The sequence below is a fragment of the Balaenoptera ricei genome, chromosome 11 (assembly GCF_028023285.1).
Source record: "Balaenoptera ricei isolate mBalRic1 chromosome 11, mBalRic1.hap2, whole genome shotgun sequence".
Taxonomy (NCBI): domain Eukaryota; kingdom Metazoa; phylum Chordata; class Mammalia; order Artiodactyla; family Balaenopteridae; genus Balaenoptera; species Balaenoptera ricei.
The window spans coordinates 103398138-103419715 of record NC_082649.1 but is presented as its reverse complement, the minus strand read 5'-3'; the positions used below and the strand labels follow the sequence as shown (position 1 = coordinate 103419715).

Genomic DNA, 21578 nt, shown 5'->3' with positions numbered 1-21578 from the left:
AAAGAAACCAGGCCTAGGGTTGATTATTTTTATCTGGGTAATTTCAGGTGAATTCCTGAACCTCTCTGAGCCTCAGTTTCCCCATCAAGCACATGGGTATAATTAATTTACTCAACTAATGTCTGTTGAGCATTCACTATGTGCCGGGCACTGTTCTGAATCCAGCAGTGGTCAAGACAGACACAGGTCCTGCCTCCATGGAGATGACATTCTAGTAGGACAGACAGACATTAAACAGATGATACAAGTAAAATTGTAATATACAAGCGATGATAAGTGATGTAAAATAAAGCCAGGGCAGGGGAAGGAGAGTGACCAGGGATGCTTTTTACGTTGGGTGGCCAGGAAAGGCTGCCCTGGTGAAGTGGCATTTGAACAAAGACCTGAAGGTGGTGGGGTGGCATGTCATGTAATGAGTGGCCAAGGGAAGAGCCAGTTCAAAGGTCCTGAGGCAGGAGCGTGCTGGACCTGTTCAGGGAACATTCCAGAAGCCAGTGTGGCTAAAGGAGGAGGGGAAGGGGCCACGAGGATGAGGTTTGAAATGGGGCCGCTACACACGGAGCTTGTCCCGGACAGGTCCCATTTATGCCTATGGTCCCAGCCTCTTATTAATAGGCACCACCCTCGCTCTTTAAGATGTCTGGGTCTGAATGATAGAGTATTTGGTCACCTTATTCAGGGAGGCAAAAAGGAATGGGGCAGGTAGGTGGGAGCCATGGGGGTTGTGGAGCAGAAGTGGGGTGTCACCTGACTTGGGTATTGCCAGGTTCTGTCTTGATAAATCCGACTGGGGGTGAGAGTGGAGGCAGGAAGACCAGTGAGGAGGCTGCTGAAACAGCCCTGGGGAGCAACGGGGCCTGGACAGGGGTGGTGGCAATGTTGGGGCGATGTGGCCAGATTTGGGGTAGCTTGTGCAGCCTCCAGGCGAGGTTAGGAGGCACTGGTGAGGGGCCGTGCACCATGGCAGTCCCTCTGGGGCACAGTACTCTACAGTGTACTGAGCACTCCCATGCACCAGAGGGAGAAGGGTCAACAGATCCTGGTTTGTGCCTTGTGGCCGAGACTGTGCGGGCCCGACAGGGAAGGGTCCTTCAAACTGGGTCCCTTCAAGAAAGGGTTCAGACGGACTCACACAGTCTCCGGCCTCCTCGGCTATCCCTGAGATGACTTTGGAAAGGATGTCGGTTACTTTGGCCCCGAGCCTACATCGGGCTCTGTTATGACAACCGCTGTTTGATAAGACAAGTTCGCTCCATTCCTAGAATGTCTGCATGGCCCCATGCAAGCATTTTTAAGAATTTAAAGTAATTTTTATAAAGGTGATATGAGCACGTTGAAAACATTCAAATAGTTTAAAAAACATATTCAATGCCAAGTGAGTCCCCACGCCACCCCCCCACCCCTGCATCCCCCGGGGCAGCGGCTGCACCATTGTCTTGTGTGTCCTGCCAGAGTCTGCGAATCTGAGCACGTGTGCCCGCCTTCCGCACAGTGAGGCAGCCTCAGCACTGTTCTCTGTTCACTTATCTCGCCCCTGGGACGTCGCCCCTTATCAGCACACAGGGAGAGTCCCGAGGTCTTAAGGGCTGCGCGACATTCCGCCAGGAGCCTGCTCCGTGCCTGCTGGGCCCCGACCCATGGCCATCTGGATGGTTTCCAATCATTTGCTCCTGCTGACAGAGTGGAGATGAATAGCCGGGGGTGGACCCTGTCGTTGGCCACACCTGCACATGTAACTGTAGGAGAGTCTTAGGATAGAACTGCTGGGTCACAGAAAACGTGCCTTAAACTGTCGCAGGAGGGCACCGCAAAGGGGAGTGCCACCAGCAGTGGAGAAGCAAGTGTGTGGCTCAGTTTCCCTCTTGTGGCCTCCGTGGCTGGTCAGCTGCCCAGAGCAAGGCCACGTGGCAGCCTCCTGTCCATAGTGGACACCACAGGTTTGCCCAGCACGGTGCTGGGAGAATGCAGAAGGGCACCAGTGACCTGAGCGCGGGCTGGGTGTGGTCAGAATTGGGACTCTGGGGTTTCAAACTCTTGGCCAACTTGCCCTAAAGGAGAAAAGGAAAGGCCGTCTTGTGACTGGGCACCCCCTCGGCATTGGCTGAGCGCCTGCTGTGTGCCTGCCGTGGTGTGTCTAGAGTCTGGTAGGCAAGACAGACTCTCACCTGAGGGCAACGTCCAGTGTGAGAGGACGGCCTGGGAGACAGAAGGACGCTGGTCGTCCGGAGCATCATGGGAGGCCTCCCTGGAGGCACGGGGATGGTGTGCCTGGCGGTGGAGAGGTGCCTACCCGACGCAGCCCATTCACAAGGAGGCCTTGGCTGCTGCCCAGCAGGCCCTGGGCTTTCATTGAAGGCGCCGAGCTCTGGAGGCTGCACAGGGAAGGGCTTTTTGTTCTAAAGCTACCGTAGCCGCCAAACCCACGTGCTTGGCAGGGCCCCAGCCGGGACGTGGTTGGCCCACAGCCTGCCTTGTGAGGAGGCCCCCTGCCCTGAGGCTGCAGTGACCCCTGTTGAAGCAAGGCCTGGAGAGGTTCTTTTTAAAGTTTAGGCTCTGTTTTCTCTATTAACCAGAGGGGCAAGGTAGTGGAGTCCAGAGAGCACTGGCGTTGGGGATCAAGACAGCCCGGGTGTAGGGTGGCAGCTCTGCCACCTGGTGGCTGTGTGTCCGTGGATGATTGGTTCTCCAAACCTCAGTTTTCCCCATCTGTAATATGGGGCAAGTGACTTCTAGTCCTTGGACCAGATGAGATAAATTAGAAAAGCTCGTTGATGGAGCCCCTTGATGTCGGTGTGACCAGGAAGAAAGGCCTCACTTGAATGCCAGTTGAGGTGGGAATATTGGATTTATTCAAGGTCCTCGTGTTGAAGCTTCTTTGGGAAAAAAGGAAAAAGCAATGAGAAAGTGTCCTGGGCCAGTGGGCCTTCCGAGCCCTGACCGTGGGGCTCATCCCACAGGCTAACTGAGAGCTGGGGATGGTCTGGGGGGCAGGAGCTAGTATTCATGTTTTACAAAAGAGGAAACTGAGGGCAAGGTCGCACGCCCCTCCTGCCTCTCCTGCCTGAGACTGTGGCCCTCGAACAGGGAGCTGACTCATTAGAGGGAACCCAGCTTCTCCCCAGGGAGCACAAGCCCCCATCTCCTGTGACTCCTGTGACTTCGGTGGCAGTGACCCCTGTGGACCGATGTCCCTGTGCTCGGCGTGGCTGCCCTTGGTCACTGCCACAGCAGTCGGAGCTCTGGGACCATGGGGACACTTTCTGGGCATTAGGTCTCGTGGTCTCTTGGCTGCCAGCGTCCTGCGTCATCCCAACCCACCTTCAGAAGGCTCCTGCCCCTCGGGGGTGTGTCTGAGTAGGTGTTGCGTGCGTCTGCCTCGGCCAGCAAATTTCTTGGACTCCAAAGAGCCAGGCTCTGCCATGTGATGCTGGTCGGGGTTGGTGGCCGCCTTGTGCTGATTATCCTTCAAACCGTCCACTCACCTCCTCCTGAGCCCTTCACAACCCTGGCAGGGAGCAGGGGAGGAAACGGCACTGCTTAGGTGTCCGGAACTGCTCTGGGGTCTCTGCGCCACGACGGTAACAACCGCTGAGGTTTACCGACTGCTGGCTGCATCCCAGGCCAGTAGCTAATACTTCGAGTGGGCTTTCTCCTAACCCTGTAAAAAGGTGTGTGAGTGTCCTACAGCCACAGATAGAACAAACACTCTGCCCCCTTGAGGCTTACCTTTTAGTGAGAGATCCAGGTAAGAAACAGGGGCGAGTACAATAAAAGAGGGACAGGACAGAGAATGTTGGGGGAGGGTAGTTGTTCCCATTTTAGAGATGAGGAGACTGAGGTCGCGCAGTTGGGTAACTAGCCCCAAGTCAGTGGTTGAGTGGTGGAGCCCAGTTGGAACGCAGTGTTTGGCCCACAGTGGGCACTGAGGAAGGGTCTGCCAAGAATCAATCACACAGGAATCAGCACTCAATTCACAGATGAGGAAACTGAGGCTTAGGGGTTTAACTTAACTTGCCCGAGGCCTGGCTGGGTAGAACCCAGGTTCGCCTGACTCAGGAGTCCAAAGCTATCCCCTTGTTGGCCTCCATCACGACTCTGTGACACAGGTGTTAACTATTCCCCAAGACCAATGGGATTCCACAGCTTGGAGCCAGGATTTGAGCCCCAACCTGTTGGAATCCAGGCATCAGCTCTCTCGGCCCCTGACCGGGCCCCGTCTGACTTGTGGCTCTGTTTGCTTGAAGGCGTAATGTGCTGAGCTTGTCTTCTGGAATTGACGAACTGGGCGCTCTGAAGTGGGACCTTGCTCTCTGCCTTCTCCTCGTCTGGCTGGTCTGTTTCTTCTGCATCTGGAAGGGCGTCAAGTCCACGGGCAAAGTAAGTTGTGCTCCTGTCCCTCCCCTGCCTCATGGAGACTGGCCCTCTGCAGAGACCGGCTCCCGCGCCCCGAGGCCGTCCTGCTCGAAACCAGTCCTCCCAACAAATACAGAGCCCTGGTTTGTGGCATGTGCCCACCTCATGATGTAAATATTCCCACCAGCTCCAATTCCAAGTTATTGATGGTTCAACGACCAGCTCAAAAAATTCCTGAAGTTGAGCTGTCAGCTCTCCTGAGCCTGCACAAGCGCCCACACACCACTGGTTCCCCATCAGGCAGTGGGCAGCAGTGTGAATGTTAGCAGATAACAAACCTTGGAGATGCCACTGATAAGTTAGCTGGTAATTGCATTGTTAATTACCAGCTGCTGTCCGACCACATGCACCCTTGTAGCCTCAACATCCACTGGGGGCTCGTTAGAAACGCAGACTTGTGGGCTGACCCCAGACCAACAGAATCAGAAGCTGCATTTGAACACTTTCCCCAGATAATCCAAATGCACACTGAGGTTTGAGAAGCACCAACTGGGATTTTTGCTGCTAAATCAGATTAACTGAATTATCTTACGATTTGCATTTCAGCTGGTAACTAAGATGTTAGTTATTAAGGAAAGCTTTCACTGATGATTAAGTCGTTCGCTCATAACCAAAGTGTTAGTTGTAACTAAAGTATCTGCTGCTGTTTAATATGTTACATGATGACCAAGATGTTAGCTATTAGCAAAGGTGGTAGCTGATAATTAAAATATTACCTTATAATTCAGGTTTTAGGTGTAGCTGGTATATTGTCAATATGAAAATGTTAGCCTGTAACAAAAATCTTACCTGTTAGCAGAGCACAGCAATTACCTGATAACCAAGACACTGGCTGATATGATATCATAGTTTTTCTGATGACAAAAATCCGTGCAGAGGGTTCTGTTGGGATCACAGGTGTGAACCCAGGGCACTAACTAAGCCACAGCAAAGGTGTTGGCTGATCTGCCCTACGTGCCCCCGTCTGTCATGCCCCAACCCCCGTCATTTGCATCTCGGTAGGGGGAAAATCTCTTTTAAGATCAAAAAGCCTTCAAAGGTCAAAAGAGTAAGTTAAGGTGGCATTTGAGGGACATCGATGGGCAGTGGGTGACACATTCACCCCAGACAAAGAGGCCCTTAGGCAAAGTCATGGATCTGAAGAGACCCCAACAGTACTCAGGGACACGCCAGGCAAGAGGTGGGTCCCCGGTGGTGGAGGCAGAATGAGCACGGAGGCCTGCGCGCCCACACCCTCCGCCTGTTTCTCGGAATAGAGCCACCTGCAACCCTAAAACCCAATCTGGAAAGGAAGCAGGCCAGGCTTCAGAAATCTGCACGGGCACACGCCCCGCTGACGTCACCCACCCCGACAGGCAGGAAGAGGGAACATGGCGTATTCCCGCCTCTCCTTGGGACGCGCGTCCTCCTGTCTTGTCCCATGTCCTCCACCGTCTTGTGTGCGAGCTGTTTCCTTACCACCTCTCTTTAAACAGTGAGGGAACTGAGCTGGGAGACGTTAATGACTTGTCCAAGGTCGCCCCTCCCTCTGAGCCTCAGTTTCCTCATCCAGAGATGGGTGAGGGTTAAAGCAAGCTGTGTCAGCACCCGGCACAGTGCTCGGCACAGACTGTGCGGTAAGCGCCAGTCCCTGCTTCCCTCTGTCCCTGCTTCCCTCTGTCCCTGCTTCCCTCTGTCCCTGCTTCCCATGTGGAGGCGAGCCCATCAGGAAGCTCTGTGGACCCTGGTCCCGAGCGGTGCTGCAGACACACTTACGCACGCGTGCTTTGAGCCTCTGCCGTCTGCCGGGCGCTGCCGTGGGCATGGGCCCCAGGGTGCACAGAACAGACAGAAATCCCTGCTGTCCAGGAACTGACAGACCTGTTGGCTGCAACAAGGGGAAGGTGTAAACCATACAGGAGTCGTCAGTTGGCCACAAGAGCTATGGATGAAAACAGGAGTGTTGGGTGCAGTTTAAAGGGGGGGGGGGCGGTTAGCCAGGCAGGGCTCTCCGAGAAGGGCACTTGGAGGCAAGGATCTGAAGGAAGTGAGGGTGAGCCGTGCAGAGGCCCGGAGGTGTGAATGACTAGACCCTCGGGGAGCCCCCAGTCTGATGGAGGAGCTGATGTCCACTAGGATCAGTGAGCAGCGCTTGAGACACTTGCTGGGGCAGGAGAGTAGAGTCAGAGCGAGCAGGAGAGGGTGTAGGGCTGCATCGGTGGCGGGCTGAAGGACGTGACTTGCTAGAGGTCCCCCTGCCCACCCCCAGAGACGAGGCACCAGGCCCCCAGGGGTGGGTGTGGTTCCCAGAACAATAGCAGGGCCTGGGCCAGCCCGGAGAAGCCAAGACAAACACGGTGAGGCTCAGTGGACTTCCTCAAGCCCCTCCGCCTGCCTGCCCGCCCACCGCCAGCCGGGACTTCCAGCCCTGGCTGCAGACCAGGCTCGCAGCCGCCATGGGGGCTGGGCCCACGGGCAGCAGGACGGCTTCATCCTGGCCATGGCCTCGCTCCAGTGGCTGACCCTGGTGCGGCAGGGGGTGGAAGGAGGGAGCGCCGGGTCCTGGGAGGCTCAGGACCTGAGTTCAATCACTTTGCCTCTCTGGGTCTCAGTTCCCTTTTTTGTACTATTCAGCCTTCTGAGGGTCTGACACTTGGCGCCGAATTTGCTGCCGCTTCATTCATTCAGGAAATGGGGGTAATGGCGGCAAATGCTCTGTGGCACGTGTGTGCCAGGTGCTGTTCTCAGTGCTGATTATTAGTTATTAGTTCATTTAATCTCCTGATGCCTGAGGTATGTGTGGCTCTTACTACCATTTTACAGATGCGGAAACAGAGGTGCAGAGAGGTTAATGAACTTGCCCAAGGCCACACAGGTTGTCGTGGCCGAGGTGGGATTTGAACTCGGGCAGCCCAGCTCCTAGCCTCCGTGCCCGTCGCCCGCTCTCCGCCCTCAGCCCTGTGCTGGCCTGACGGTCGTGTCCGATGCAAGTCCCAGCACGTAAGGTCCAGGGAGGTGACACAGAGGCCCAGATCCTCACACAGGAAGTGCAGCTCTGTGGACCCAAATGGCCGTTTGGTCCCGGACGTGAGCACAGGCGCTGGCCTCTCCGTCACCAGCCTCCAAGGCAGCTCTTCTGTCCAGTGCTTAGAAACAGGCAGGGGCGGCCGGCAGAGCCAGACCTGGTTTGGGATTTCAGCTCTGCCCCCATAGCCTACATGACTGGGTGCCAGTCCTTTTCCCCCTCTGAGTCTCGGTTTCCCCTTGTGTGAAAAGAGTAGCGGTACCCACCCCCCAACAGGAGTGCTGTGAGGACCCTCAGGACCTGCCCAGGCGCTGGTGCCAGACCCTCGGCCCCAGGTCTCTGGGATGAGTGACCCATGCTGCCCAGGCCTTCTCCTCAAAGGAAGCTCAGGGCAGCAGGAAACAAGCCCATCTCCCTCCTGCCTGGCCAGCCACCCTCTCCCGACCGTCCCTAGGGAATGAGGAAGCGTTGTCCTTGTAAGTTTCCAGGGCAGTTGGGCCACAGGGCTTTTGGGTCGAGGGCTCAGAGGAGCTACGGAGCTTTGCCAGCAAGAGTGGAAAAATACCACAGCCCGTGGCAAGGCCTGCTGGGCCCCCGCCAGAGGCCCGCTGGTGGCGGCTGGCACCAGCGTCTCCCACGAGCATCCCCGGAGAGTCACCGAGAAGTTGAGAGAATGGCTCTCAGGGGCTTGTCCTCAGCGACAAATTCTGCAAAACAAGGGTGTCTTTCCAAAGAGGTGGCTGAGGTGGCATGACCAGGTGGGCTGTCCTGTTCTGGTTTTGGGGAAGACAGCGGACACACACACACACACACACACACACACACACACACACACAAGCCAGCTGGCCTGGACCACATCCCACCTCTGCCACCTACTGGCCCTGGGCCCCCGGGCAGCTGACGTGACCTCACTGGGCCTCCGTGTCCTCATCTAGAAAATGCAGGTGATAATAGTCTTACTTCTTCCAGTTGTGAGTTAACACGCATAAAGCTCTGGCATAGCGCCGGGCACACAGCAAGCACTATATAAGTGCTTGTGAAACGAATTAAATACATGGAAACAAGGGAAGCCACCCCCACCCCGGGAGGTGTCCTGTGTCCGTGACACAAAGCCCTCTGGCCACAGCCCACACGCCAGCCCAGCCCAGGGGGCCCTCAGGCTTTGAAGCAGCTGCCCTCCGCCCTCCGCCCTCTGCCCTCCACCCGGCCCCGCTGTCAGCAGCCATTGTTCTCCAGGCCCTGAGCTAGGGGCCGGCAGGCCTGTCGGCAGGAAGGGAGGAGCAGCCTGCGGGCTGGTCTTCTTTCTTCTCTCACCCCTTCTGTGGCTTCCTGACCTGCCTCCACCCTCCGCGTCTGCCTTCTGGTCCCTGGGAAATGGAGGGCTCTCTGCCTCGGGAGAAGACAGTAAGGTGGCTGGGGAAACTGAGGCCCGGGGGAGAGGGCGTCCAGGGAGGGTGTGGCAGAGGCGGAAGGAGGGTGACCCTTTTAGCCTGGGATCCTCAGGAGGACCCGCTGCTAGGGTGAGTGGGGAAGCCGCCCGCTGGGAGGGTGCAGAGGTGGATAAGGACCCCAGTCTGTGCAACCCCAGCTGACTCTCTTGGCCACTCCACCCCTCCCGCTGGCAGAGCTGGAGGGAAACTTAGAGCCCAGCTGGTTTTAGCCCCCCCACTTGGCAGGTGGGGAAATGGAGCCCAGAGAGGGGCAGTAACTTGCCCAAGGTCTCACAGCAAGCTTGTTACTGAGCCTGAATTCTGACCTGAGCCCTAGAGCCCTTGGGGAGTCCAGCTTCCCTCTGGTCTTTGGGAGGATTGAATGAACTGCCAGACGTTGAAGGGCTTTTTACTGCCGTGCTGTTGTCACTGGAGGAGGTTCTAGGCTGCCCCCGCTCTGCTGCTTAAATGCTGTGTGACCTGTGGGCAAGGGACAGACTCTCTGGGCCTCAGTTCCCTTGCTTTCAAGATGGGATTGGGGCAGGACCAGGTGAGTGTAGAAGTCACTTCACTTGGATTAGCACTAGGCACACAGTAAGCGCTCAATAAATGCTGGCTGGTGGTATTGACTGAAGGCAGCTGAGCCCGACAGGCCCTGAAATCTTCCTTCTTGCCTTTTTCCAAAGCCCCCTGCTAGTTGTTTCTACTCAAAGGGATGGCGGCTGTCCGAGAACTGGGCTCCATTATGGCAGCTGGGCAAGGTTCAGGGCTCTGTCACCCCCCTGTCGGTGTCTGTTACCTGCCTGAGTCCCAGAAGTGCCTGGCAGTGTTCTGGCACCGCCCCCTCCCACAATGCCACGGGCCTTTCATCCTGTTCTCGGTCTCAGTTTCCTCACCTGTAAAATGGGTACGTTGGCCATGCAGTGGTCCCTCCCTGGGCCCCTGGCCCCAAGGCCCTCAGAAGGGGTCAGGGGCTCTGTGAGCTAGTCTTAGCATTTCCACAGGTCACCACGGACTTTTGTATGTCCTGCACCGCACAGTAAGATGCCTCATGCCTTGGCTCAGGGCTGACCCTCCGCCCGCTGGGTGCAGGCCTTGAGCACGGTGGTGACTTGGAGAAGTCTGGGAGCCCTGCCCAGCCTCAGTTCCTTCTCCAGCGGCAGGTTAGCCAACATACCGATTTGGGGGTGTGGTGAGCGTGAAGTGGGCTGGTGTTGAGGAGGCCTGGCTCAGCTGGTGCCCTGCTGAAATATCAGGATTTCACTGTCCATTCAGCCAGGCATCTTCGAGCTCCTCTCAGGTGTAAACCCTGCCTGGGAACTTCTTGTGTTGAAGAAAAAAGTTGGGAAAATCCATCCATGAACTGAGGCTACAGGAGGTATGAAGGCTGGTGCTTTCGGGACAGGAGGAGTAGAGAAAGTAGGGCAGGGCCCTTAGGGATGGAAAGGCCTGGCCTGGGTCATCTCTGGTCCCCACCTTGATTGACCTAGGCCTGCCTGGGACGTGCTGCGTGACCCAGGGAAGGCTGTGGCTGCCTGCACCCCCAAGGAAGTGGAGGCCTTCCCCATCCTCGTTTCCCCTCTCCAGAAGTTCCTGTGTGCTTCCTGCACAATCGCATGGCCAACGACAGGCCGCATTTCTTGCTCAAGCACCTAAGCGGCCACCTAAGTGCCACGCACTGTTTTGACCATGTTACGAGCATCATTCCATTGAATCCTTGCCTTATCCCTTAATGAGGGCCTTCTATTACTCGTATCTCCATTTTACACATGAGGCCACAGGCCCAGAGAGGTTAAGCATCATGCCCAAGTTCATGCAGCATGTGAGGGGACAGAGCGGGGATTTGAACCTACTCTTAACCTGGTTCTGAACCATGAGTCATACTAATGGTGGTAATGTTAGCTGATCTGTGCTACATCCTGTGGGCCAACCACTGGGCATACACACTTAATAGTTTACTCTCTTATTGTGCATTTTCCTTCTTCACTTGCTAGAATGTCAGTTCCATGAGGGCAGAGATTGGTTCTCTGTATTTCCCGGGCCTAGTAAATATTTATAGATTTTTTTTCATTGAATCTCAGTACATCTATGAGGTAGGTACTTGTATTATACCCAGGTTACAGGTGAGGCACCTGAGGCCCAGAGAAGGTAAGCAGCATGCCCAAAGTCACCCAGCAAGGGAAACATCAAGCTCAGCTCCAGAATGCCTGCCTTGGAGAGGATGCTCGAGTGTCACAGCAGCGGGCCCCCTACATCGCTCTCATCCCTTGCAGGTCGTCTACTTCACTGCCACTTTCCCGTTCGCTATGCTCCTGGTGCTGCTGGTCCGGGGACTGACGCTGCCCGGTGCAGGCGCAGGCATCAAGTTCTATCTGTACCCCGACATCCGCCGCCTGGAGGACCCACAGGTACTGTGGGGCAGCCTGGCCTCCCTCCCACCCAGGGCCGCTGTGGGGAAAGGAAGCTGAAGCAGTGTCCGTGGTTCTGGGCACACAGACCTAGCCGGGCCGTCAGCCCTGGTACTTTTCCACTGGGCTGTGGCGGGTTGTTCACGGTGCTCGTGGGCCATTCCGCCTGCGTGTATCTTTCCACATCGAGGACTCCGGAGGCGGGCCAATTATAAAGCTTCTTTAGGTATTGCGCCAGGTAAGGGAGAGAAGCCGCTATGAGCTGTTCTCCTCCTCTGCCACAGTGGCCTTGAGGGCTGCATCGTGGGGGTGGGAGAGTTGGGCTTCCTTGTCTGAGGACGGAATTCAGAGTTGGTGACCACTTAGAAGGTCGTGGGGTGGGGGGGCAAATACTAAACGTCCACCTCCAGGCACTCAGCCGCATGACCGCAGGCAGTTGAAGAGTTTATTGGCCCATCTGGGGATCTGGGGACCTTCTGTCCCCAGGGTCCTCAGCCTTTAGGTTGCCTCCAAGGGCCTGGGCTGCTTCGGGTCTCTTCCCCGCTGTCCTCTCGCCCTGGGCAGGAGGTAGGTGGGAGGGGCTTGACCATCATCAGAGGACAGCTGGGGAGGCAGCTCTCCTGGCCGTCAGGAGCCACTTGATGAAGGTTCTGGAGAACAGCTTTGCCTGCATAATCCATTCGGGAATTCCTCCCCCTTCCAACTCGGGGGTCCCCAGACAATAACAAGTACAATAATGGTAGCAGCCGTGACTTACAGGCTTACCATGTGTCTGGCACTGGGCTAGATCTTAACTCTTTGAACGTGCAAAATAGTGCTGTGGGGCAGGGCAGTGGAGCCCATTTTACAGATGTGAAAACTGAGGCTCCAGGAGTCATATTTACATCATTCCACAGTTGGAATCCAGGTCCCTCTGCTTCAAAAGCCAGCCTCTTAACCCTGATGCTGAGTGACTGGGGGGCTTCTTAGACTTCTGGGGTTCCTTGCAGCTTGGATTCCAGCACAAACGCTCCAATTGCATCGAGAACCTGCATACTTTGAGGTGCAGTCCTCGGGGCCCGGTGGCCAGGGACCCGCGCCACCTCCTCCAGGCAGCCGGCTCTAATGTCTCCTTTTCTGTCTCCTTGCCACCCTCCCCCCGCACCCTTCCCAGGTATGGATCGATGCTGGGACCCAAATATTCTTCTCCTACGCCATCTGCCTGGGGGCCATGACCTCGCTGGGGAGCTACAACAAGTACAAGTACAACTCGTACAGGCAAGTGTCGCACCAGCGGGCCTGGTGGGCCTTAGAAATGATGATGATGTTTAAAGAAAAAAGAGAAGAAGTAGGGAGCGTGGCTTCCTTGTGTTGTGAATTAACTTGCTCCCTGACATATGTGTAACATAGGGACTGTATGCTGCTGGGATGCCTGAACAGTGGTACCAGTTTTGTGTCTGGCTTCGCAATTTTTTCCATCCTGGGCTTCATGGCACAAGAGCAAGGGGTGGACATTGCTGATGTGGCTGAGTCAGGTATGGTGGTATCGGTGGCAGTGGTGGTGGGCACTGCCACCTAGTGTGTAAGCCGAGTACTGCAGGCATGAAGCCAGACCCCCAAGGGGGCTTTGTGGGGGGGATGAGCCTGGTTTCTGAAATGGACCCCCCCCCACCAAGACGTCCCCCAAGTATCAAAGAGTATAAAAGCTAAATTTTAAACACTTCTAATTGCAATTTTGCCCAAGGGGCGGCAGAAACATGGGGGTTGGTTAAGTTGGGGAATATTCAGCTCTTCTCATGTGGTCTTTCCCCCTCCCTGTCCTTCCCCAGCAAACTCCTGGTTTCAGCAACAGAAACCACTTCCTAACTCAGGCCCAAGGCAGCCACCAATCGGCATTCCATCACCACCTTCTCAGCTTTGGTTTCTGTATTTTGCACTTTGCTCCCAGCACGCCCCCTCTAAGCGAACCCATTCATTCATTCCACCGCTGTTTCTTGATTTGCTGAGTCTCTGCCCTGTGTCAGGCACCACCGTAGGCCCGGGTGGGGGAGGGACAGGGGGTGTAGCAGGCCACCCTCTGAGACGGTGACAGGTCCAGTTTGGGGGAAGGTTGTTGGGGACACCATCACCCCCCTGGGGTGTGGGCCCCATTGGTGGGGCACTTCCTGCAAGACACCTGCCAGTGGAGAGAGAGTCTTAGAATCAGAGTCTGCAAAGCCTGGGGTCTTAGGCTGGGATCCTGGGGTTCCAGCGAGATGGTTCTGGAAGCCGAGAATTGTGAGGGCTTCAGCTGCTAGAATCCTAGAGCCTCAGAAGCACAGGTGTCCCAGTTCTAAGACGTGCCCGTGGGTGCTCCCGGTCCTGGACCCCAGCTCTACAGCTGCAGGGGCTTCGATGTGGGAGTGCGAACCTTATTCCCAGGGTCCCCAAGGTCTGCCTTTCCGGCCTCTGCGCCCTCCTCCCATCCTGCCCAGGTCACTTGGAAGGTAGTTGTTGCTGTTGCTGTTGCCACTTGGAGGCAGGTGAGGGCCCTGGGCTGAGGCCCCTCCCAGGCCCAGAGGAGAGCGTGAGGTCCTAATTCCAGGGATCACAGACCAGGGTCAGGCACAGCTGGAGTCCCCTTGTTGGAAACGGGCTGGTGTCCTGGTTCCCCAGCCAGGGACCCTAGTGTTGGGGGGTTGGGTGCCTCAGCGTCATGCTTTCAGATGTCACCACCGCAGATGAGGCCAACGGCTTGAGACCTAGGGCCTTGCTTGGGCTGGTCAGGGTCAGAGCTGGGGTCTCCTGGACAGGCCCCTCTGACACGAGGATATCCCCCTGCAGCCTCCCCATCCCACCGTGCACACATGCGACCTCTGGGTTCCTCTGGCCTCTCAGAGCCCCAGGCCCCGCTTACCCCCTTACTTGGTGAAGATGCTCATTGCCCTGCCCCCTCCCCCCATGCCCAGTGCCGCAGGACAGGCCTGACAAGCCCACGCCTCAGCCCCACAGCTGCCTCCACTGCCCCCGCTCCCAGATCGGACCTTCAGACATAGTTGTCCTTCCCTGAGAGCCCCCAGAGGCAGGCCAGAGACTGAGGACACAGAAAGTAGTTCCAGAAGTGAAATAGCCGCAGCCATGTGGGAGTTTGGCAGAGTGACGAAGGGGAGACATCCCAGTTGACATCTCCTTTGCAAATGGCTTTTTTTTCGGTTGAGGGCTTGCAAACCAATTCTGATTGATGGGGAATCGCCAGGAGCATGGAGGGAATTTGGCAGTGGGAGATTATGAAATACGTGAAATAGATCTTTCAATAGATCTGTCGATATATGAAATAGATCTTTCTCTGTGGACAGCTAGATACTTTTATATACGTATTCATCGTCAAGATAAGTTGTTTCTTATTCCCATCCACTGCAAAGACCTTGTCATTTATTCCCCACGGTGATGTCTGAACAGCCGACACATCAAGGGTGATTATTTCGCTAATAAGCTTTTAACAAGCACCATATTGAGCGAAGTGCGTTGGAACAAGATAATTATTTAGCCGAACGGGGTGCAAATTGCAAATGAAGCGTAGAGCGGGGCATCTCTGCTGCCCCAGGGGCTCCAGCGGCTGCCGTGTCTCCCCGACTTCTCTCTCTAGTTCCCGTGCTTTCAGAGAAGGATGCTCAGACCCTCCCCCGGAGGCTGGCTTGAAAAAGGCAAAACTGAAATACAGAAACAGCCATTGAGAAGCTTCAGGGCCCAGCGGGCGGGCGGGGGAGAGGTGGGGTGAGGGCCCCATTTTACATCTGTCTCGCAGCGGCTGGATTGATTTCTCCCAGTGCCGCCTACCACTCAGGCCGGAGCTGCCCTGGGGGGCCCAGGGGGCCCCAGCCAGGTGGAGATGCGGGTCCTACTCCAGCTGGGGCTTTGGGGTTGGGACGAGCACCCTTCCACCTCTTCCGGGGGTTTTCCACCATCGCCTCCGAGGACATGGTCACAGTCACCGTTGGGCTTTCCTCACGTCGGGGGACTCTGGCTGTACAGGGTCTCGCCCTCGCCGCCACGCGTGTGGTCAACGCCGTACGATGTGGTTTCTGGCTCCAATTTATTTCAAAGTTTTTTTTTTTCATTCTCAGACCATTCATTTGGTTCCTGATAACCTGTTTCAAATATCCTGCCCTCCAGCCCTCCTTATTTCCCGTTTCTTGCCTTTTTTTAATTGTTCTTGAGTTGTGGATTTTGCTCTATTTTTTTTCAGCCCAGGCCCTCCCTGTCTCCTTTCTTTGGCGGCTCCCGACCGTCTGGTGGACCCACAGGTCTCGGTTACAACTCCGTCTTTCCCCCGGCGTCTTCTCTCAGGCCGACTGGAGGCGAGAGGGGACGTTTCCAGTTGGAGGCACCCCCAGAGTTGGTGGGGCTTCTGCCTCCAGATAGTCCGGCCCTCCCTAGAGACCAGAGCCCTTTACCAGGGAAATGGCACCAGCACCCAAGAATCTGAGCAGGAGAAGCCTCGTTGGGGTTCACGTACGGGAACCTGCCCCTCACTTCTGGGGGGAGCCTGAGGCCCCGAGAGGGCGTGTGGTGACCTGACGCGGAGGTGGTGGGCCGAGGACTGGACTGCAGCCTGGGGGGCTCTCCGCCTGGGGTCTTTCCCTGCACTCGCCTCCCTCCGGCTTTGGGCCTTGGCTGTGACGGTGTCCAGTGGGTGCACAGATGCACCCCCAAGAGACATCGGCCCCGCGGGGCGTGGTTCTGAGTTCTTTCTTCTGGCCACTCATTTAGTGTTTCAGTAGAAAGCTTTTCTTTGCAAACAGGGCGTTAGTAGTCAGATAACTCTAGTAGTCAGGATGATCCCTGTTGTTGCTTCCTTCCAGCAAGCGTTGGTGTGGTTCTCTGGTTTGGGGGGAGGTCCTCCTTTTCCGAGCCGGCAGACTGAGTCCCAGGCTTGGTGCTATTTCCCACCCCATAACCGGTGTCCGCTCGGAACCTGGCGTGTGAGGAGGCCACCTGTGCTGCTGCATAGGAGACAGATGCTAAAACGGGGCCCCGCCTGAGCCCCGGTGCGTCCCACCCCACAGTGAGACAGGCCTGGCCTCTTCCCCCAGGCGGGACCCTGCATCTGGGGCTTGGGAGACCCGCCTCAGACCCGAGTGTCTTGTGTGGCTCCGGGGCTCGGGGCGGCTTGGGCGCTGATGTCTCCCCTCTGCCCCTCCCCATCTTCTCTTCCGTTAGGTCCTGGCCTGGCCTTCATTGCCTACCCGAAAGCTGTGACGATGATGCCGCTGCCCACGTTTTGGTCCATCCTTTTTTTTATTATGCTTCTCTTGCTTGGACTGGATAGCCAGGTATGTACAGAGCGAGGGGATGGCCCCTGGGTGAGACCACCTCCGCCCCCCTCCACCCCCCCGAACCTTGTTCTGGAAGAGCCTCCCTCTTTGTGCTGTGAGTAAGCTGGTCACACCCCTTCACACCCCTCTGCAGACCTGCAGCAGCTTCAGCCAGCGAGGGTTCCTCTGGGACCCCAGGAGTGGAAACAGCCCCAGGGCAGCAGCAGGATGTTGTCTGCCCCAAAGCTCGAGTCTTTGACCTCGGCAAGGGGAAATGGACAACCACAGGGTGTGGTCCACAGGGAGCCATGTGTACCCGGGCAGGCCAAGGAGGGACATGGCACACAGGCCGTTCGGGCAAGGGGCCAACACCTCTGTCTAGGGCACGAGGTGGTCACTGGCCAGGCCATCACTGGCAGTCCTAAGTGTGGCCGCAGAAGCTGGAACCCGGGCTGTGTTCTCTGCTTCCTGGGGCACATGGGTCGGCGAGCTTGGCCCCCACGGGGAAACTGATCCTCCGGAGCCTTGCCAACACCCATCCTGCCCTCCGGCCTTCCCGGCTTTCTGCCCCCGCCCCACAACAGGCAGGACTCCACGTATACCATGGTCATTTCCTGTGCTTCTTAACCCCCACGTCCCATCCCTCCAGGGCTCAGGCCTCCCCCCGACCCCCTGGGGATGTCAATGAGAGCCAGCTGGGGGCGGCATCTGGCTTTGGAGTAACACTGTTCCCAGCCCCCACACTGCTCTGTGTCATGGAACACATTTCCTCCCTCCCTCTGAGCCTCAGTTTCCTCATCTGGTAAATGGGTATGATTATACCTACATTGCCTTGTGGGAAATGCCGGGCACAGTGCCTGGTAGGGAGCAGTCAGTGGTGCTCGGAGGACCTTAGAGTGAGCCCCTGGGACACCTTCCCTGGAGATAGGTGTGTTTTCTCTGAGGCCTTCTCGAGAGCACAGGTGTGGCTCCAGGGGTGGGCAGTTAAGGTGTGCAGGGTGGGCTGGCCCTGTGCGCATGGCCACACGGGCCTTCATCTGAGGTCAGTCACTGAAAGGCAGCCTCGTCTGCAGGCTGGGGTCCTGCTGCCTCACAGAGGTCTGGTCTCACCCTGTGAGAGGTGGGGGCCTGCTCCTGTTCAGGAGAGAGCTTTGCCACTGCCCCCTGGGCAGCAGCCTCAAAGCCCGTGCCCAGATGGTCCCCGGGGACTCAGAGGAGGAAAGTCAGGGTAGGAGGAAAGTCTTAGAAGGTCAGGCAGTGGAGAGGAGGTGGTCCGCCAGCAAGGTCAAGAGCAGAGTGGAGGATTTGGCAGAAAGAGGACCAGGATTATCAGAGAAGACGGAAGGAAAACATTTGGGAGACTGTAAACAAAATACTTGTGCGGTTGTTGATGGGCTTGAGCTGTGTAAACAGCAAGAGGACTCCATCCATCATTCCTAGTTAATGAGTTTGGCCTTCAGAGGCCCCAGGCAAATGGCTTTTATAACTTCTTCCAGAGCTCTCAGTGAAAACCAAAGACAAAAACAGAAAGAGGTTAATAAATGAGAAAGCATGACATCTCCATGGGCCCAAAATTGGCCTCTTGGGCTGCGGAACTGCTTCGTGAACGGGCGGAGGTGGTTATTCATTAGATTCCCCCTGGTTGAGGGTGTGCACCGCTGAGCCAGGCCCACTGCAGCTGTTTAGGGAATCTCAAAGCTCTCAAGGCCAGCCTGGCAGGGAGCCGGTGCTCTTCTGCTTCAGAGCATGGAACTCATGGCACTGAAAGACCTGCCTAATTGATGTGCCGGGAAAGGGCACGGTGCGATTCGAGCCCTGGGATCTCTCCCTTGCATCTATGTGCTCTGTGAAGTCAGGGATGTGGGGGAAGGTTTTGCAGATGCCAGCGACCACCTCGTACTGCACCAGCAGTGATAGGGGCCCTGCCCTGCGAGCTGTCCACTCGGACCAGGCCTCACGTGTCATGTGTGGCAAAATACACAGAACACAAAATCAACCATCGTAACCATTTTTAAGTGCCCAGCTCAGAGCGTTAAGTACACTCACGTTGTTGTGCAACCATCCCCACCATCCATCTCCAGAACTTTCTCATCTTCCCAAACTGAAACACTGTCCCCACTAAACACGAACCCTCCCCCCTAACCTAGCTCTTATGCATCAGCTCCTTAATTCACACAGGGTCATGATGCCTGGGTACAGCTGTTCCCCAGAGCCGAGAAAACTGAGGCTCAGAGAGAACTGGACCTGGGCTGAGGCCGCACCCAGTGGGTTAAGGACTGGAGTCACGGCTGCCTGTCCCCAGACCTGCTAGTTGGCCTTTCCTTTGAGTTCCCCCCCAAAGAACTCCGTTCTTTGGACATGCAGGGATCCACAGCCAGTCTCAGGCAGGGGGAGCATGAGCCTCGCTCATTAGAGGAGAGAGGGTTCCTAGCATTTGGGGGGAGCACTCTGTTGGGCTGAGGGGCCCTCGTACCGCTATGTGTTTCCCAAGGAGAGGGAGTAGGACCGTCACCCACACGGAGGCAGATGCCTGTCGCTAGCTGGCCTGCCCGAGGGGGACACAGTCTGTGAACAAACAGCACGAGGAGAAGAGAGCTGGCTTCCCTCTCCCCCAGGAGCTCACCCATCCAGCCCCTGACGTGCGTTAGCAGGAATCACCCCATTGCCAGTCTACTCTAATGATTTCCCATCTTTCTCATCACCCCTGTTGAGGAGGCAAGATGCTCCCATTTTACAGAGCAGGAAGCTAGGCTCAGAGAAGTCAGGGTCACACCACTATTAAGTGAGGGAGGTCTCGAGAGGCTGGTGGAGGGGGTGAGGGCTGGGGTTGGTGTCCCCCACAGGTGCAGTGAACTTGGAAACAAGGAGCTTGTGCTGGTGTTGGCCCTGACTCTCAGTGACACTGGATCTTCCTGTCTTTAATTTTCCAATCTCAAAAAAGGAAAGAACCTTTGTTTTTTTTGTTTTGTTCTGTTTTTAATTAATTAATTTATTTTTTACCTTTGGCTGCGTTGGGTCTTTGTTGCTGCGCGCGGGCTTTCTCTAGTTGCGGCGAACGGGGGCTACTCTTCGTTGCGGTGCACGGGCTTCTCATTGCGGTGGCTTCTTTTGTTGCGGAGCATGGGCTCTAGGCGCGAGGGCTTCAGTGGTTGTGGCACGCAGGCTCAGTAGTTGTGGCTCGTGGGCTCTAGAGCACAGGCTCAGTAGTTGTGGTGCACAGGCTTCATTGCTCCGCGGCATGTGGGATCTTCCCGGCCCAGGGATCGAACCCATGTCCCCTGCATTGGCAGGCGTATTCTTAACCACTGCACCACCAGGGAAGTCCCAGAACCTTTGTTTTTAACTGCTTTTCAAGCTTAATGTTTGAGCTGTGGGTCTGCTATAATCCAGTGGCAGTTTAGGCTCAGAACCCCTTTGGCTGACACATCAATCAGAGGTCAAATCATCAGCCCCCTGTTCTCTTTGGACCCCTTTCAAGAGCCTCTTGATCATCTTTTCCATGAATTTCCAGCCCCTTTGGGCACATGAAAGGGACTTGCTCCTTGTGTATGTTCCTCGATCCTCCCGTGATGCTTCCCAAAGGAGTCAGCGGTTGGCCATGTCTTGTAGGAAGGCTGGGGAAACCTCCTTCCCAAAAGCCTCTCCCAGATGAAAGAGCAGACAGGTTTTAGCTTTTTAACGTTTAAAGGAGTCAGATGGCCTCAGAGGGTGTGTTGGTTGGCAGAGCAATTTGGCTGTAGCCACCCCAATTACAAGTGCGTCTGCGTGCCCTTTAACTCTGAAGTGTACTTCTAGACTGTGCTACGGATACTTGTGCACACATGCCTAAAGACAGACTTGGGGGAAGAGTCCTGCCCAGGTTAGCAGCCGCGGAGGCTGGACACCGTCTGCAGGGCACTGGTTAGATCCATGATGATAAGCATCCACAGGATGGAGTTTTATGCCACCATTTAAGAACCGAGGCAGCTGCATGGACTGATGTGGGATGACCTCCGGGATAAATCATTAGGTGCAAAGATGAGAAGATTTAGAAAGATTGAGGGTCACCCTAGAAAGTTACCCATGGACTGGCCTTTTCCGTCAGCTGTTTTACCTTTGGGAGCCCAGGGATGGGTTCTTGGGGTCACGGGCAGCATTTGGCTCACACACATGGGCCTGTGGGCATGCACGCACGTGTGCAAAATCCCCCCACGGGCCCACGATCCCCACAGGGTTAAAAACCACCATGTGAATTGGATGGGGAACTAAGGCCCAGACTTGCCTGGGTTACCACCCATTGGTCACGTGCTGCCATGCGGCCCTTTGTGCCAGGCCCGGCCGGGCGCTCAAGGCCCAGAAATGATGGGGCACCACCCTTGGCTTCAAAGATGACCCAGACCAAAGTGGGAGGTTGCCGCGTCGACGCACGCGCACCCGGTGGAGGGTCAGCACGGGCCTCAGAGAAGCGCTCAGGGCCGCAGAGGTGTGGAGTATTTGGACAGCTGCACGTGGCCCGCCAGGCCTGGCTCAGCGGGCAGGACTAGTCACCACACGGAGCCCAACGGTGTGGACTCTACCCCACAGCCGACCTCGCCGGGGCCTTGTCTCTGAGCTGAGGGGCTGCTGGACCTCCGCCACTCACCCCTCTCCTTTCCTCCCCAGTTTGTGGAAGTGGAAGGACAGATCACGTCCTTGGTTGATCTTCACCCATCCTTCCTAAGGAAGGGTTTCCGCCGGGAAATCTTCATCGCCTCCATATGTTGTGTCAGCTACCTGCTGGGGCTGACCATGGTGACGGAGGTAGGTGGCTCTCTCACCTGGCATGAGGGACCTCCCCTGGCAGGGCCCTTGGTGCTCTAAATATGTTTCAAAGGTCAGTTCAAGGCCACGCCACCTCCCCGCTCCCCCTGTGGAGGCAGCTGGGTGAGAGGGCCAGGCCTGCTGAACTCCCGGCCACCCTACTTCAGGGGTCCTGCCCCACCCAGGGGCAGCAGGAGGCAGCTCAGGACCCAGCACTTGAGCCAGACTCCCTGCCCCACTTCCCTGTTACCCTGGCAACACAGTGGCCACC

The 21578-nt window shown here is 56.4% G+C and overlaps 1 protein-coding gene across 2 annotated transcripts in view; it reads left to right on the top strand.

Annotated features, from left to right (window-relative positions):
- SLC6A6 (solute carrier family 6 member 6) overlaps positions 1–21578 on the top strand; it is a 79957-nt gene that overhangs the window by 47816 nt on the left and 10563 nt on the right. For both annotated transcript variants that reach the window (XM_059940458.1, XM_059940457.1), the window contains exons 6-11: positions 4245–4377; positions 11121–11255; positions 12409–12512; positions 12645–12769; positions 16434–16546; positions 21170–21307. In XM_059940458.1, coding sequence (XP_059796441.1) covers positions 4245–4377; positions 11121–11255; positions 12409–12512; positions 12645–12769; positions 16434–16546; positions 21170–21307 — 748 coding nt within the window. The remainder of the gene's footprint in view (positions 1–4244; positions 4378–11120; positions 11256–12408; positions 12513–12644; positions 12770–16433; positions 16547–21169; positions 21308–21578) is intronic.